This window comes from Fulmarus glacialis, unplaced genomic scaffold, assembly GCF_000690835.1.
Source record: "Fulmarus glacialis isolate BGI_N327 unplaced genomic scaffold, ASM69083v1 scaffold8857, whole genome shotgun sequence".
Taxonomy (NCBI): domain Eukaryota; kingdom Metazoa; phylum Chordata; class Aves; order Procellariiformes; family Procellariidae; genus Fulmarus; species Fulmarus glacialis.
The window spans coordinates 25,682-43,810 of NW_009225061.1; the positions used below are offsets into that span (position 1 = coordinate 25,682).

The 18,129-nt window shown below is 41.0% G+C and overlaps 1 protein-coding gene across 1 annotated transcript in view; it reads right to left on the bottom strand.

Moving 5' to 3' along the window:
• IQGAP1 (IQ motif containing GTPase activating protein 1) overlaps window positions 1-18,129 on the bottom strand; it is a 70,510-nt gene that overhangs the window by 22,029 nt on the left and 30,352 nt on the right. Inside the window, exons 8-15 of the mRNA XM_009582355.1 lie at window positions 17,454-17,544; window positions 16,797-16,960; window positions 9,917-10,001; window positions 8,933-9,096; window positions 8,403-8,563; window positions 7,750-7,874; window positions 4,040-4,203; window positions 1,485-1,575 (exon numbers count right to left, since the gene is read on the bottom strand). Coding sequence (XP_009580650.1) covers window positions 1,485-1,575; window positions 4,040-4,203; window positions 7,750-7,874; window positions 8,403-8,563; window positions 8,933-9,096; window positions 9,917-10,001; window positions 16,797-16,960; window positions 17,454-17,544 — 1,045 coding nt within the window. The remainder of the gene's footprint in view (window positions 1-1,484; window positions 1,576-4,039; window positions 4,204-7,749; window positions 7,875-8,402; window positions 8,564-8,932; window positions 9,097-9,916; window positions 10,002-16,796; window positions 16,961-17,453; window positions 17,545-18,129) is intronic.

Here is an 18,129-nt window from a genome sequence, read left to right on the forward strand (position 1 = left end):
TGAACTAGGCCACGGAGTTAGACAAACTCATTGTGTCTTTCATTAGAAAGCTTTTTGTGAACCTGTTGATTTTTCTCCTAAAACATCTATGAATAAAGAATACAGATGGACAAGGCACAAATATAAAAGCAAGCTCATTTCTGTGTCAACAAAGCAAGGACGAGAGGAATCAACCGTGTCAGAAACTCTATATCTGATACACAGGTTCATTAAGAACTCATGTTGGAGGGCAACCTAGTCCAATCCCGTTCTCAAAGCTGGGCTGACTTCAGGGCCTTGTCTGACAGAGTTTGGAAAATCTCGAAGGACAGAGATTCGACAGTGTCTTTGGACAACCTGTTTCAGAAGGCACCAGAGAGATTACAGACTCAGATTAAACTTTACAGTTTCCAGTTGCTTGTTCAAAGCAAAATTAGAAGGGACTGACTATGCATCTTTGGATAACTTTAAGTATCAGCTTAACATAAAATTAAAAGTTTTGGAAGTAGAAAGTAAGACATTTTATCAGCACAGCAGAGATGAAGAAACAGAATCAAGAAAAATACAAGGTGACTATAAAGAGACAAAACAATCAGTTTACTAATATTGTACAAATCAAGCAAAACAAGCAGACAGGTACAAACGTTGAATGTAATGGAAAATTAGAGATTTAGAGTAAATGCAAATAGAACAATATCATATTTTTAAAATGTATAAAAACAAGCTCTCTGAAGCATGCGGTACCCAGCAAACAAACAGCATATACAGAGAACAGGCTATTAGAATTTATCAGAAGACTTTAAAAACCCTCATGTTTTGTTAAAGAGAAAGTTTCTGTCAGGAACACCACCACCACCACCACACCCAAAACCCCACAAAAAACCAAACCAAACAAAAAAAAAACCCCAACAAGTTCAGCAAAGAGTAGTAATTACTTCACTGTTTCTTGAGACAGAAAAGACATTATTATAAAGACTGGGATGTAATGATGGGTGGGCCAGTCCACCTGCAAACTGTGCTAGGGAGCAAAGGTGGATATCACTGATGTGTATTACTGTTTATATTTGAAAAAGATGCAATGTAGTCTAGAAATACTTAATAGAACTGAGACAAGACAACAGTATGCCACACAAACAAAAGGTAATGCGCTCTGGAAAACACCATTTAAATTGTGCACGTGAACATTCTCATACATAACTAACCACCCACAGACACACACAATTAGTTGCAAATGACAAACAATTTGATAGAGATTTGCCCAGTGAGGTAACATGGTCACATGCAAAACTGGAAAAAAGGCATGTCCCTCCAAAAGATAAGAAATTTAATATTTGAAGAATGTGACATTCACTCTTCAAAGAAAAATTACTACACCAGAAGCACGTAAGTGCATTTGATTTCCTCTGCCACATTTACATGACATTTCTAGCTCCCAACCTTTCCTTAAGTAACCAGTATTTGGTTGATAATGGGGATTAATTGCAACATTGCGTGACAATACTTACATCTCTCGGACTCCTCTGTGTCCTTGTTAGCCCTGTGAATCCCATCCTGAATTTCATCTAGCCAAAGTACAGCTGTTTCATCCTGTGTGTCCTGAAGAGAATATGATGAGAAAAATACACACTGCGTGAGGAGAAAAGTATCACTATTTTTGCAAAGTAAAATAACCCGTACTCAACAATAGCCAATATAGTAGTTTTCCATATCAGAGGGAATAAGAGGCGTTCCAGTCTTTCTAATTGACTCCAACACAAGGACATCATGTGTATTTGTGACTAGCAGAGACTACTTTAGCATTACCAGACTCAAACCCCCTCCCAGTCAAAAACTCTTTCCAGGAAACAGAACGAAGAAGAAATTCTGTCAATGGGAATCACTCTGATAAGCAAAGAGAACACAAGGCCAAGGACTTGGTACTGGTTAGTCCTAAAGCCGTACTTGCTAAGTGGACATGACTTTCCAGGAACATGAGTTAGTCCTTCGACAGAACATGGCTACAAAGAGTTCTTAGAACAAAAAGCTGCTGATGCACATCTGTGTGCAGAAGCTAAAAACTCTCGGGTAACTAATGCCACATCAGGCTGTTCTTGTCCCCGTCCACAAAAGTTCACAGGCCTGTACAAACCAGCAAACCAAAAAGCGTTGTACATATTGCGGCTGCGTGTACATGCACAAGAGTCAAAGCCACGTTTTAAGTCTTTGTTTTCACAGATTGCTCGTCAAGGAGCAGTGATCATACAGTACCCTGCATTTTGGCTGGGATTTGAGGAAATCCAATCAACTAATGTTACATGCAGAAATTTGAGAAGAGGAAAGAGACAAGTGTTCAGCAAGTCCCAAAATACAAAGAACAATGATCCAGCAGTTGCCAAGCATAGCTTCTCCCCACCCACTGTTGCTTCCTGTAGGTAACTACTGAAAGAAATGCTAAGACACAACTGCCACCCCTCTGACAGCTCCCGTCGTACAAACAGAACACAGGAAACATTTACTTCTGGTATGGAATAATAATCGCACTGCACAGAAGAGCCACTATTTAGAGTGTTCAAGAGCTTTAGGCCCAGACTGAAAAAGAACATTTCCTTACATGCCCTCCACATTTTTCCCACTGTTTTGGCGGGTCTGAAACTGACACACTTAATGATACTTCATTCAAGAGACTGACACGTCTTTCACAGGCAGATTGCATCTCAAAGCCCAGATAGTCCCACAGGAATACCAGCAACAGCGAAATTCCTGTCCAGGGAGTGGGGGAGAATAATCAAAGAAACAACTTCCTCTACCCTAATCTCTACCAGCAGAAGTCAACCCAAAGACTACCGAAATTATCCTGTGCTTTTCTACAGATTTACTGTTGCAGGCCTTCCGGAAGGTACACAGTGTAACATACTACAGGGTCTACTGTTTTTCTCTCTCTCTACCCATCACATAAGAAACATGCATCATACAGCGCTCCCTATTCACGTAAGGAACTGAACAACATCTTGTGTGAACTACAATCCCTCTCAGCCCCAAGGTACAGAAATCACTAGTTAGTAAGTAATAGCTGACAACAGATAATGACTATTTTCCCCACAATGTTACTTCATAATATGATCTTTCAATTTCTGAAATTACTGCTGGGAGGAGCCCTAAACTGAACATATGCCTAAATAAGGTAATTTCACGCCAGCTGAGAAGTTACCAGCACGGCCTGGCACAAGCTTAAGGGCACACTTAAAAGAGTTCATTATTTCATTCTGACTCAGCGGGAGGAAATGCTTCAGCACAAAATGGGTTCCTGAGGAACATTAACCCTTTCAGGGCCCTTGGGGAAGCTGCTTAATGATTTTCATCAGAAACATGTACTGTTTTCAGCTACGGCCATCACGTGGGTTTACTTTTAGTCAAGAAAAAAAATTTTAAAAAATCCGTGTTCAACACAATCTAGATCTTAATCCCTACTAATTTCTGGCTAATAAGAAAGACAACTACCCCTTAAAAAATCATTAGCAATAAAAGTGTCACCAGGTAAACAACAGGCATCAGTATACATTTTGCTAGTAGCATGTATTTTCCTTCATTTCTTTTTTCTAATTTATCACTTAACAGATTTTTCCACTTTCAGAAACTTTCTTTTTGCTGTATATAACTATGCCTATGATGACATTTAATAAAGAACACTAAAGAAAATATTTAAGCTTGCAGGAAATTTGCATTCAGAAGTTCAGAACTCCTAGAAAGAACGTGGTCTCCTTGTGAAAACAGATGAGGCATATTATTTCTCCCCAAACAAGATACATATCTCATTCTGGACCTGGGATTAGCTGTAGCAAGCCACATGGTGCAGTTAATATCCTTATACTCATCTCTGTAGTTCATGAAGATTCATATGGTCTGGCTGCAATTCTCTTTCTCTAGTACAGAAAAATCCAAACAGACTGGGTAAGATCAGTCGATGGTAGGTAGAATGCCCAGCTCTCCACTTCCAGTTTTGATTCCTGGCTTTCAGGACCAGTAATAAGCCCATTACACAGATGTAAAGGTTTTTCTGAGAGGTGCATTTAATTGCACTCACCTGTGCTTTCTCTCTCTTGGCTCGAAGTAGTGTATCTTGGTAATGCTGTGCTACCTTTGGGGCTACACCCTCCAATTTTGCTGCAGGAATCTGCAAGGCTTGAATAGTCTTTTTGGTGTCCCCTTCATCCAGAGCTTCATTGATAAGACCAATTGCCAAAATCCCTAGGGAGGAAGGCGTAGGGGGAGAAATACAAAGTTCCATTTTTGGTCAACAATAATCACAAGCATTGCTTCAGAAGAAAAGCGCAGTTAGTCCTTCCTAAACCAGGTACTGACTGAGAACTGCAACATTTTTAACAGAAAACATTATTTGCTAGTAAAGACTATCTCTCCACCTTAAAGCATTCATAACTCCTGGGCACTGTAATTAAAAACAAAAAAAACCCCAACCAAACAACAAAAAAAAAAATCACTCAGGGAGACCACATGCAGGGACAGAATTGAGTCCTCAGACATCCATTTCAGAGCCACTAGAAGAGAATTATCAAAGCCCAAATGGCCAGCATTCACAGGTCACAGCTTTCCGAGGTTCTGGCTTCTCTAGAAAGAAATCTTCACATGAAGCTAAAGATTTGAACGGAATACCATTTAAAAATACAGTAACTTCATATTTTAAAAAACTCTTTTATTAAACATAAGTAGCATTAGCTGTATTATCAGCAATGTGGATGCTATTCAAGTACAGTATAATTTACCATTCAGCTAAATAAAAACAAACAAAAATAAGTATCTTATAGTAAGCTAAATGCAAACAGAGTCTACGTCATACATGCCCTACCTACAGCAACACCTACTGTGAATCACAAAATAACTTAGGTTGAGATGGACCCTAGAGGTCATCTAATTCACTTCCCTGCTTAAAGAAGGATCAATTCAAATCATGGCTTGATCAGTGCAGAACAAAGAGATCTTTTAGACAAAAGAAAGTAAGGAGCTCAGTGTGGGGATTTCCAACTTTGGTTAATGCACCCGAAGATTGTGACTTTTTCTTCTATGCAGGAAAGAGAATCACAAAACAAAAGTTTATATGAAAACCAGAACATCTTAGGGAAGCGGTGGTATTTGCATGGAGTAGAGATTAGGGAAAAACGTATGTTGAAGACACTGCAAGAACCAGGATCACTAAAATGATGGCACAGTTTCTGTCAAAGAGCAGATGTAACAACTGTTTGACTTAGGAAAGTGCACAGAACGTAAGTAGCGATTCTCTCTGATTGGTTTACTAATATGGGCATGACAAGACTACTCCATAGAACAGCAATATGTTACAGCTCCTCACTAGAAAGCATTTTTTAATTTGAAACTATTTACAAGGATAGTGAAAATGAAAAATATATGCTTGTATGCCTTGAGGACCTTCTCAGACTAATTTAACTTATTCATAGACAGGAGATAAAAAGTGTCCTTGCATAAAGGCATATATGAAGCAGACCAAAGAATTAAGAAATTCCCCATGAGAACAGCTTATCTTATCATGGCATTTTCTGCACCTTTTTTTACAGGATAAGGAGTGTTATAAGAAACAGGGTGTTGGGACTACATGAACTTTTGGACTTCTACTGTGACCTCTTACATAGAAAAGATACTATGAAACTAGCATCCTGGTGTGTGCATCCACCAGTGTGGGTCTGTGTTTGTGTGGTTTCAACAAACCTGCTCATGTGACCCAAACAGGAAACCCAGTGTCTATTTGGAGATCCAGGAAACAACTTAATCAAGATAGCAGGCTCTTAACTTAAAATTTAACCCTCTCTAGAGTATAAAGTCTTTTCAAGGTGAAACACAACTCACCAACTACGCAACAAGAAGTGGCAGAAGATACCTGTTTGTCTCAGCGTACCATATACACTTTATTATCACCTCCACATTTGTGACAAATCTCTCCCTTCTCACGATGCAAGGCTTTGTGCTAAATATTACAAAGATGGCTTGAAAGTAAATGTCATGCTACTTGCATATGCAGGAGGTTTTCAGTACTGGTCATAACCAAAAATTATGGTCCCTTAATGAAACTGAAAAAAAAATTAATAGAAAATTAAACCACCTGATACAGAACCTCACAAGGATCTACCTAAGAATAAGTTTGCTTAATTGTGCTATTTTCAAGGACTCCTCTATCTCCACTCTGGATTTTAAGTCAACTAATACCATCTTGGAGAAAGGAGAATTACTCCAATTTTCTGTTTTGCTAAAAATTTCATCATTACATCCGATCCCAGTCTTTTATCAGTGCTAAAAGACACTTATTAACATAAACGCTACTAAAAAACAGAATTAAAAAAAAATGCAGAACTAGAAGAAGCATAGAACTTAGGTTAATACCCATTCACATTTCTCAGCTTGCATCAGGAATTTTTTCCTTCATGAGTATTTGGTACTCGCACTTATAACTTCTATGGGTTTTTGCATATTTTCCGATCAGGGATTTTTTTTGCACTTTACCAGTATTTCATATTAAAAGGCAACAGCTGTGCAGGCATATTCTTCGTGCACTGGTCAGAAGGTCAGCTTTTATAGATACTGGTTTTAACAACTAGTGTTCATATGCAGTGTTAAAACAGAAAATAAAAGCTTCTAATTTCCTGACAGAACTAACTGTAAAGAAAGCAATTAACCTCTTAAAAGATCAGCACTTTCCATTTCAACTCTAATTTGAGATTTGGGTCCCAATATCCGGAACTCAGAATTCTGAATGGCATGAAACTGATGAGATAATTAAGTGTTCTTTGAAAAAAGAAAAATCTGTATCAAATGTTTGAAGCAAAAACATTTGAATACATAACTGCTGAACAGATAGCATTTCAGAATTAACTTTTTTGGGCATCTCTGTTGATTTATCACCGAATCAAAAGTAACTGCAAAGGCCTATTTCTTTGAGGCAATATTTGCACTACTGATCTTCAAAGAAGCTGTAGTGTTAATACAGCCAGGAGTTAAAGGATGAGAATAAGACCTGGAAATAAACTCTTCTCTCTGTTCTTCATTCAAGCTCCTCATCCACTGCAGAAATGCATCTGACAAATCATTACATCTGAGAGTCATCAACACAAAGATGGGTAGCTTATCTTGCATTTGCAGGTCAGATTACCCACAGATGAAGAGTAGAGGGGGATCCTGGACTGAGTCTGTGGAACTTCCACTAAATACTGGAAAGGTGAAAAGGCCAAAGCACATTCAGGACTAAAGGGGAGGAGAGGAAACCCTGAACAGGTCAGAGGTTGCAGCCAAAGAGAGAACAAGACTTCAAGAAAAGTAACATCTACCGAACGCAGCAAATTAGGAAGGAGGATGGAGTACGCCAAGACTGGGCTACAATTAACTCAGAGATTTTGGTAATACTAGTTTTCATTAAATTTGAGGGATTGAAGCAAAATCAGAAGAGATTCTAGACACTGAGAGCAGACAATGCATTTTTTTTATCCAAAAAGGGTTGACATTTGCATTGGAAGAATTGATAAACTGTTTGGAGATGCTGATTTCAATACCACAAACACTCCTGACTACCTGATCTCTCCATCAACAGTCCTGCTATCAAGCCTTTTATACTACAGACCACCAAGTCTTGCTCACAACTAAGATTTTCCTAGATATCTAATGTATGACACAACTACAAGTCAATCAATAACTTTTTGTATTGACATGCACCTAATTTTAGCACTCCTTATGAGCTAGGATCAGTGTAGCATGAATCGAGCAGAAAAAACTTACTTTCATGTTCTTCATGCACAACAATGTTCACACGATCAACACATGACTGGATATCATTCCACGTGATAAATTCATTTCCTTCTGCACGTGTTCGAGCTTTCAGCTTCATCAAATCATCGATATATCTGTCAAAGAACAAAACCCAAAACCAACAAACATCACATCGCAACAAGCTGGCCAGGAAACACACAACACAGCATGAGAATTGTACACAAAGTGAAAGAGGTAACATGAGGGTTGAAACTGGAACAAATATGAAAAGGGGGAAGAAGAGAAACAGGAAAGGCTGCGTGCAGGATGGTCAGCCCAAATGTGAAATAATCGACAAAAGCACTAAAACACTGAATGAGGATCCAGGGCAAAGAACACAGTGGGCGAGCTGGCATAGTGTTAGTGACAACCTAATGGTACCACAACATGGCTTTAATGTGAAATCCATGAGAAAGCGTTGAGAGACAGCACAGAAAACAGACCAGTAAGAAAAAGTAATCGCAAAAACAAGACACAAGAGCCAAAGGAGATTAAATCAATACCGTAATAAATAATGGTAACATAAAAGTGAATGTAAAGTGTAAGAGGGGGGAAAAAAAAATTCAAAAAGTCACAGAATATAAGCAACATCAAGGACAGACATGATTCCTTGAAATATCTACCTCTGAGAGTTCTCATCCTCAATGTTTGTAAGCCCTGTGACAGGACTGCTCAGTTGTTTCCACACTGTATTCACATCCCCTGAATCCAAAGCCCTATTAATCAGGGCCACAGAAGATAGCATCTCTACAGCAACAGATAATTCTGGATGGGTGAGGTTACCCTGCATACAAAGAGGACAACAAATTAATTCCACTCGCTCTTTACAAACTATTACTGCACATAGAACACAGAATAGAATAGTTGCCAGAACAGACATATAACAAAGGGACAACCTTTATGACATAGAAGTAGAAAGATGAGTATCATAAACAAAGCTAGAACACCAAGTAAGAGAGTAGAGTCAAATCTTACAGGGCCAAGTAGCTCAAGATTTAGGGATTAAACTTCACATCAGAACAGACTGAACACCAAAGCAGTTCTATGAAGACTCAAGACAGGTTTGTTCCAGAGAACGCATTTAACGAAACAGGCAAGGTAGACCCGGTGACCCACACCAACTTCCAGAAATAAGACAGAATGTGGTACTTACTTCAGGGCTCTGTTGCTGCAAGGTAGCCAGCTCCCTTTGGTAAAGATCTGCAGCAAATGCATAAACCTCTGGTAACTGGGCTTCTGGATTCATAATTTCTGCCACAGTCTTCTCAGCATCACCCATTCGAATTGCAGAATTAATTTTGGCTACTGCTTCTAGCCCTAGAATTTCAAAGAGTTAGCACAAAGAATGAGGAAGGCAGACAGTTGAGTCCCCAGTAATAAGAACACTTTTATTCTACTCAATAATCAGATACCTAACAAGAAAAATAATAATTCCACTAGCTGCAGGAAATGAGTGAAGCTTTCTGACCCATACTTCCTCACTTAGTCTTCCATTACTGCAGACAACTAAAATACATAATGCCTTCTTTAAAATAAAGCTCATGTTTAAAACCAGTTTACCATTTTGTCTGGTTATCAAAGGATTGTTTCACCATTTCAGTCTTCTGATACTAAGAAGCCTCATAATTGCAAGTTTTTGGACGAATGAGTAGTAACAACTTTTTCTTCCTGTCTGTCTTTGTTGATCTGCATTTTATTTGCTACCTGATATTTAGAAACAGTTAAAGGTTCTGTAGCTCAAACGAAGTAAGATTTATGTCAATGGTCAGCAAGTAACCTAGCTTTCACACCTCACAGAGCAATCTAGATTTCCTTCACAGATCCATAGCACAAAAACTCATACAAGCATTCTAGAAAAAGAGGTTATTTAAGGTGGACACAAAAGTTCCATGTTTTTTAATATTTCAAATTATATGCTGTTATCTCCAGCAGTATTGTAAGAGCTGGATAAAAGACACTACAAATAATCAGGGCAACCATCTCTTTCTAATGTTCTTAGCAGCTGTGAAGTACTTAACATTCACAACAGTTTGAGAGAGACCTCACATATCCCCACATAGACCCAAATACTGTGCTGTCTCATCCTTTTGATCACATTCATGGTCACGTTGCTGCAACAATTTCTGCTGATCCTTACTTTGCTGATACTGTTGTGCTGCCCTGTTAGCAGCATCCACTCCCAACTGCAACTCTTCCTTCTGCAGAAGACCTGTAAGCCCAGCCTGAGAAAAAAAAAAAGAAACCAGGAGGGTGAAACGATGTCAGCTTATTCACTTCAAATAGCTCAATAAAAAGAAAAAAACCCAGCTTTTCCTTAAAACACTCTAATGCCACATAGCTTCTGCAAACAAAGAATGCCACATATGTGAGGAAGACAGAAATTATTCACCAGATTCTCAGTTCATATGCTGAAAGACCGTATGTGTACAACCTGGTCCCTTTTACAGTATTAGAAGTGCAGTCTCGAACACAGCAATTAAAGGCAAGACCCAAAATTATAAAACATTTAAGACAAAGAGGACAACTTTGTGGGAAAAGACTCCTTGTACATGAGCTGCGAGCTGGAGTGGAATTAGTACTTATGTAGTTTGCTATGAAGTGACACATTAATTAATGTTCCATTTTACCTATGAACAACAAAAGAATTAGCAGAACACCAAAAACGGACAACATGCAGTTTTGGCTTATACATACATGCTTCTTGGACTATACGGTACCACTGAATACAAACAGAAAATGAGACTGAGTGACTGGGGAGCAGGAGGGCTTGAATAACTTGGGTAGTAGCCATACAGGTCATGACCCTTCGTATAGTTCACACAGTAAAGATGATAATTCTCCAAAAGCACCACATTTATGTAACAAGACCTTTCAATCACGTTCTGGAAGAACGCTTTTTAAAAAGCCCCACTTTTCTTATTTAACCTAATTGTAGGTCCCAAGAAACACAGCTTGTGAAGATCTTTCTTCGGAGATAAGTGACAAATCCTCTGAATAGCAACAGCTGCGGGGCTAAGTCTGTGCTGTAAAAGTCCCCATACCCCCACAGAAGGGTATTAAGAGCAATACACACATCCTTCAGCTCCATCATTCACGCAGAATCCCAGGTAAGGAACACTCACAAAGTATAGCACTACACTGGCTGATGGAAAGAGTATTCCAAAACAGCACATTCACTGCAAGGAATTATTGTCTAAGGAACATTGTTTAGCTATTGACCAAACAAATCTTGCATCACACACACAAAATAAAACAAAACCAAACCCAAAAAACACACACACAAAACAACCCCAAAACCAAAACCAATCAAGAGTGGCTATGAATTACTGCTGTATGCCTTTCAGATTGAGGGATCCTTCTGAACGCAAAAAATCTGCACTCCAGCAGAAAAAGCTGCGACAGTCTACAAAAGAAAGGTATTATATACCTCTTTCTCTATATATCTTAACATACATTGATGCAGATAGATTTTAAGGGGGTTCAGGGAAGAGGATATATTAATTTAGTAGAAATGTAGGTCCTAATGAGCCCTATAGCAGAGACTGTCCAAAGTGGGAGAATATATCAGACAGGTACAGTCACACAGCTGGGCAGCGCCCATTGCAACTGCATTCAGTCCTGCTCCATAATAAATTATATAGCAGTTGAGGAGTTGAATGAGCTATGCTAAAGTCTGACAACAAAAGGATAGGGATCCTGTTTGAAAGCTGCTTCTTAGTTAGGTACTACAACTGAGTCCCAGAAACTTTAAGGCGGAGAGTTTCTTCAGCCCCAGAAAGGCATAAGTTCTAAGCAAGACTGCTTAAAATGACAGAATCACAGAATAGTCGAAGGTAGAATTAAACTCTGGAAATAGTCTAGTCCAAACCCCCGCTCTAGAGCAGGTTGCCCAGGACATCTGCAGAAAAGGACCTAAGGGTCCTAGTGGACACCAAGTTGAACATGAGCGAGCAAAGTGCCCTGGCAGCAAAGAGGGCTATGGTAGTGTAGGCTGCATTAGGAGGAGTGTTGCCAGCAGGTCGAGGGAGATGATCCTTCCCCCCTACTCGCCACCAGTGAGGCCACACCTGCAGTACTGTGTCCAGTTCTGGGCTCCCCAGCACAAGAGAGACACGGGCATACTGGAGAGCATTGAAGGAAGGGTCACTAAGATGATTAACGGGCTACAGCATTTCTCCTGTGAGGAAAGGCTGAGAGAGCTGGGCCCGTTCAGCCTAGAGGAGAAAAGGCTGCAGGGGAATCTCAGCAATGTGTGCAGCTGTCTGAAGGGACGGTGCGAAGAGGATGAAGCCAGGCTCTTTTCAGTGGTGCCCCATGACAGGACAAGAGGCGACTGGCACAAACTGAACCGCAGGAGGGTCCCTCTGAACATCAGGAAACACTTTATTTACTGTGAGGGTGACCAAGGAGCAGCACAAGTTGCCCAGAGAGGTTGTGGAGTCAAAAGCCATCTGGACATGATCCTGGGCAACCAGCTCTAGGGGACCCTACTTGAGCAAGCGGGTTGGACAAGACGAGCTAAATCGAGAGATCCCTTCTAGCCTCAACCATTCTGTGATTCTAACTGTGTTCAGTTGAGCTTTGAGTATATCCAAGGATAGAGACTCCACAAGCTCTCTGGTCAACCCGTTCCAGTATTTGATCACCTGCAGTAAAAAAAGTTTTTTCTTATGCTTAAATAGAATTTCCTGCATTTCAACTTGTGCCCACTGCATTTTATACTGTCACTGTGCACCACTAAGAAGCATCTGGCTCAGTCTTCTTTATTCCCTCCCACCAGTTATTTGAGAGCCTTCTTTTCCCAAGGCTCAGTAATCTGAGCTTTCTCAGCCTCTCCTAATATCTCAGATGCTCTGAGCTCTTAATCAGTTTCTCAGCCCTCACTAGACTTGCTGCAGTATGTCCATGTCTCTTGTCCTGCAGAGCCTCAAACTGGGTGCAGTACACTCCAGCTGTGGTCTTCACCAGCATCGAGTAGAGGGGGAAGGATCACCTCCTTCAGCCTGCTGACAACGTTCTTCCTAATGCATCCCAGGACACTGCTGGCTTCCTCTGCCACAAGGGTATAACCCTGGCTCTTGGTAAAGTCATTGTCCACCGGGACGCCATATCCTTCTTTGCAAAGCTGCTTTCCGGCCAATCTACCCCCAGTCTGTACTTGTGCATGAGGTTATTCCTCCCCCAGGTACAGGGCTTAGCATTTGTCTTTGTTGAACGTCATGAGATTCTCAATGGCCTATTTCTGCAGCCTGCTGAGGTCCCTCCGAATAGCAGCACAACCGTGTGGTGTATTGACTGCTCCTCCCTGTTTTGTATCATCCGCAAAGGGTATAGTCTGTCCCATTTTACAGGTCATTAGTGAGGATGTTAAATAGTATTGGCCCCAGGACCAATCCTTGGGGTACACCACTAGTGACTGGCCTCCAGCTGGACATCATGCTGCTCATCACAACCCTTTGAGCCTGGCAGTTCAGCTAGTTTTCAGTCTACCTCACTGTCCACTTACTTAGCCCATGCCTCCGCAGTTTGTGTGAGGATACTATAGGATACAGTGTCAAAAGCCTTGCTGAAGTGAAGATAAACAACGACTGCTTTCCTCTCATTCACCAAGCCAGTCATCTCATTGTAGAAGGCTGTTAGATTGGTCAAGCATGATTTCCCCTTCAAAAATCAACACTGACCACTCCTAACCACTTTCCTGTCCTTCATATATTTAGAAATTGTTTCCAGCATTATTTTCTCCATCATCCTCCCAGAGATTGAGGTGAGACTGACAGACCTGTAACTCCCTAGATTCTCCTTCTTGCCCTTCTTCAAGATAGGAGTGACATTCACTCTCTAGTCCTCGGGAACCTCCTCTGATCTCCCTCAACTTTTAAAGACTGCCTAAAGTGGCCTCACAATGACACAGTCCAGCTCCCTCAGCACTCACAAATGCAGCCCACCAGCTCCCTTGTCCAGGTTGTTTAAATGGTCCCTAACTTGATCCTCCTCTACTGAGGGGTAAGTCTTCCCTGTTCTATACTTTCCCACTGGTCTCAGAGGCCCAGGATTCCCAAGGGAAAAATCTTATCAGTAAAGTAAGAGTTAAGGAAGGTATTCAGTACCACAGCCTTTGTGCTCCCTGTCATCTGCTCCCCTGCCCCATTCAGCAGCAGTCCCAAATCCCTGTCAGATTCAGGTCCAGTTGGACTTAGGCTTTCTTAACCCTACCCTACATGCTCAGACAGCATCTCTATATTCCTCCTGAGTAACCTGACCCTGCCTCCATTCTTTTGTATGCTTCCTTTTTCTGTTTGAGCTTTGTGGGAAGTTCTTTGGTTTATCCATGAAGGCCTCCTACCACTTTTGCCTGACTTTCTGCTCATCAGAATAGGCCATGCTCAAGCTTGGAGAAGGTGATCCTTTAAAAGTCAACGAGCTCTTCTGGCCCTCTCTTCCAGGACCATAGTCCACGGGACTCTTCCAAACAGATCTGCGAACAGGTCTTCAGGCTCTCCCGAAGGTCAGGGCTGTGACCCCACTTTTTACCTAGTTCCCTCTCAGGATCCTCAACTCTATCATCACACCGTCTCATGGTCACTGCACTCAAGGCTGCCCCTGACTTTCCCATCTCCAACCACTTCTTCCTTGTCTGTATTAGGTCCAGCAAAGGCCCTTCCCCTCATCAACTCCTCAGTTACGTATGCCAAGAAGTTATCATCAGCACACTCCAGAAATGTCCTGGATTGCTTGTTCCCTGCTGTGTTGTCCTTACAGCAGATCAGGCAGTTCGAGTCCCCCAGGAGGAATGAGGCCTGATGAGCACAAGCCATCTTCCATGTATCTGAAGAAGGCCTCATCTACTACTTCTGCCTGATCAGGCAGTCTGCAGCAGATATCCACCACAATGTCGTACACATTGGTCTGCCTGCTAATCCTGACCCATAAGCTCTCACCTGGTTCATCGTATATCTCAAGGAAGAGCACCATGCATTCCAGCTGCTCTCTCACACAAAGGGCTACTTCCCCTCATCGCCACCCTGGCCTGTCCTTCCTAACAGGCCTGTATCCAATCCATGGCAGCATGCCAGTTCTGGTAGCTATCCCAAGACATCTCTCTGAACCCAGTGATATCACAGCTCTGTCACTGCACAGAGACCTCTAATGCCTCCTGTTCATTCCCCACCCTGCATGCATTAGTGTACAGGCACTTCAGAGAGGCAGCCGGTCACGTTGACTTCCCAGGAAAAGGGTAAGGGATTCCCTTATAACACTGCTCTTGTCACTTCTGTACACATGCTAGAGGTAGGTCCCCTCCAGCCCTGTCTTGTCGATTTCAGGGTGTCTCTCATCCATCTCTCATCCACTCTACACCCTTTGCTTGCCAACCCAGCCGACCACTTCCTCACTTGGAGACATGATCATACTGCCCTGTTGATTCCTATGAAAGATTAGACCAGATACCTCCAACAATTTGGGATCAAACATGGTATGGGGTTTGATCACCACCTTCATTCTGTAGTGTACTGCATAAGAAAGGTCAGCCCAGAAGCTTGACGTTTGCTGACTTAACAGAAAACTAAAAGGGCAGTTTTGTGAGCAAAGCGGTGTGAACGGCATTCTGAGGCTTGCTTCAGGTTTGTCAGCACGGAGAACACACTCTGATTTGTTCTCATGCCTTTAACTGCTGTCATTAAATACGCTGAACGATGCAATACTCAGCTAACCAGTGGCTTACAACAGTGAATTACGTATGATTACATGGTGCCTACAGTGTTTGTTTCCCCACCTGCCAGCTCTGGCAATTTAAGACTTATACTATCAATGAGGTACCTGATGATTTAACAGTGGTAAGATTTAAAAGTCTTATGATAATGCATAGCTACCCTCTCCAAAAATAAACAGAAATTAAAATCTGACATTTATTCAGGACCTCAATTTAAGCTGCTACGCCTTACCTACTTCAGCCCTCTGATTGCTTGTCATATACTACTTCTACTCCAAACTGTGGTTCAAAGGCCCTAAGAACAAATCTATTTCTTCAGCCTCTTACTGTAATTATGCGGTCTGAACTTTTCTAGGTCTTTCTACACTCCCTACAGTGCAAAAACCATCTCATTTCCTCCTCCTTGACAGGTCTTCCAGCAGGTGCTGTTGGGTCACGTCATTGCATTTCCTACCTATGACAGACAAGCACCTATGCATCCACCACAGTGCCCAAGATCTAGTTTGTTGTAATTGCATAACTGACTTGTCTGCATTTTTCCTGGATCCAAATGCATGCAATATCTCATTTGTCTACCTTGCTGCAGCTTTTAAAAGAATCATTCACTAAAGACATGCAATAGTAATAACCATCTTTGCATCAGCATACATGACACTGTGATAATTGAGAGAATGCTGATTTTAAAAACTATTCTGCGCATTTTATAAGCAGCATATGTAAGCAGTCTGCACATAAATTCCACTGAAGAGTTGGCTTGAAATGAGAAACTAAGGTTAACCTTAGTTATAGAATCATTTAGGTTGGAAAAGACCCTTAAGATCATCGAGTCCAACCATAAACCTAACACTGCCAACTCCACCACTAAACCATGTCCCTAAGTGCCACGTCTACAAATGGTGTATGGTGGGATTCTCCACAGTGAAAGTAGTATATACTTACCTGACAGGTATTTATAAAACACAAATATCCACATTATTTGGGCACTGACAATAGTAAAATGAGAGGGAATATGCACCTATATTATAAGGATTCTATACACACATACGAATTAGTATTTTAAGGTTTAGTGAAAGTATTTTAATTATATATACATACATACAAGCATTACACTGGCCTTTCATATGCAGAGATGAAACCTAAATGATAAATATGCTTACTGTATGCTTCTGTCTCTTAGTGTTAACTTTTTCAAACCAACACTAAACTGTAATGCAGGTATATAGCAAGTGATTAGTATACAGTGGTACGGTGAAAGGGGAAGGTGGCGGGAAAAACCTCATGAATCAGGGTAATCTAGACTTTTCCATACCTCTTGTTTCTGTTGTCTATCACTCAAAAACTGCTTGAAATACCAGTCACAATTTTCTTGTAGCAATCCTCGGAGTCCCAGGGCTGGTGTTGCCAAAGCTTCATACAGTGCTAATGCATCTCCTCGTTCCAAAGCTACGTCAATCTTTGATATGGCTGCATGTGCTAGCAACAGTAAAGGAGAGTTTTGAGAGAAACATTAAATGAGGAAGTCCCACGGTTTATATAACCTACTGCTCAGAAAGAAATACTCTTAGACCTGATGGATAGCAAGTTAGGTATGTAATCTGAATGGAAGACTTCCAAAGTCAATTGCAAAGTAGTACTTGAAAAGGGGGCTGAAGGTTGCAAACAGCATGCATTACTTAAGATGAAGAACTGGGGGGGCCAGTGACACGGACAATCCATTTCCTAAAGGAAGGGCAACAGAAGTCAAAATGAATTCAGCTTACAACTATGTACTAATAATCAGTAAAAAAAAAAAAACAACAACAAAACCAAAACCAAATCACATAAAGAAGACCACCACCAAAAAACCCCCACAAAAACAGGGGAGCTGCCTTCCACTTTTGTTAGCATTACAGAAAGCTAGGAGGAGCACAGGTATCGTTTTTAAGTATTCTTTTAATTAAGATTATTACTTTAGCATGATACCTACTGTTCACTTTATTGATGTTTCCCTGAATCTCCGCTTGAGTCAGAAGTTCTTCATACACATCTCTCTCTCTCTCTGAATTTTCTGAGGCGATCTGAAGACGAAATAAAAATTAATCAGTGTTTCTACAGTTTCCTTTGCCCTCATAGATCTTCTCATTGAAAAGGTCAGGGAGGATAACTGCTGTGATAGGTCATAGATAGGCTACCTCTACACAAGCAAAAAGAAGCCCTAGAAGTAAATACGTATAAAGTAAGTATACTCACACTCTGATACAGACAGCCTAGAAACACCTTATTTCAATGTAATGGCTCTATGTGAACACACAGTAGAGCTCCAGAACATAGAAAGCAGTACATCTAGCTAGACATTTGATATACAGCGTTCTAAACCAACACTGACCCCTTCTGAGAGCATCAGTTTTGCTCATCATTTAATTATTAGGAAAACATATCTATATTGTATGAAAGTAGAGGGATAGCATTCCCATATAAAGGCTGACATGAATTCTGTATCTATGCGGCCCATATTTCAGACAGCTAAACAGAGTAACACAGCTAACTGCTGCCTGTCTCCTACAATAGAAAGACAGGTTACCAGGGAACATATTGGAATACCATCAGGAGTAAATCCACCTAAATCTATACGTGCAGGACTGTAACGCACATTCTGTGAACTC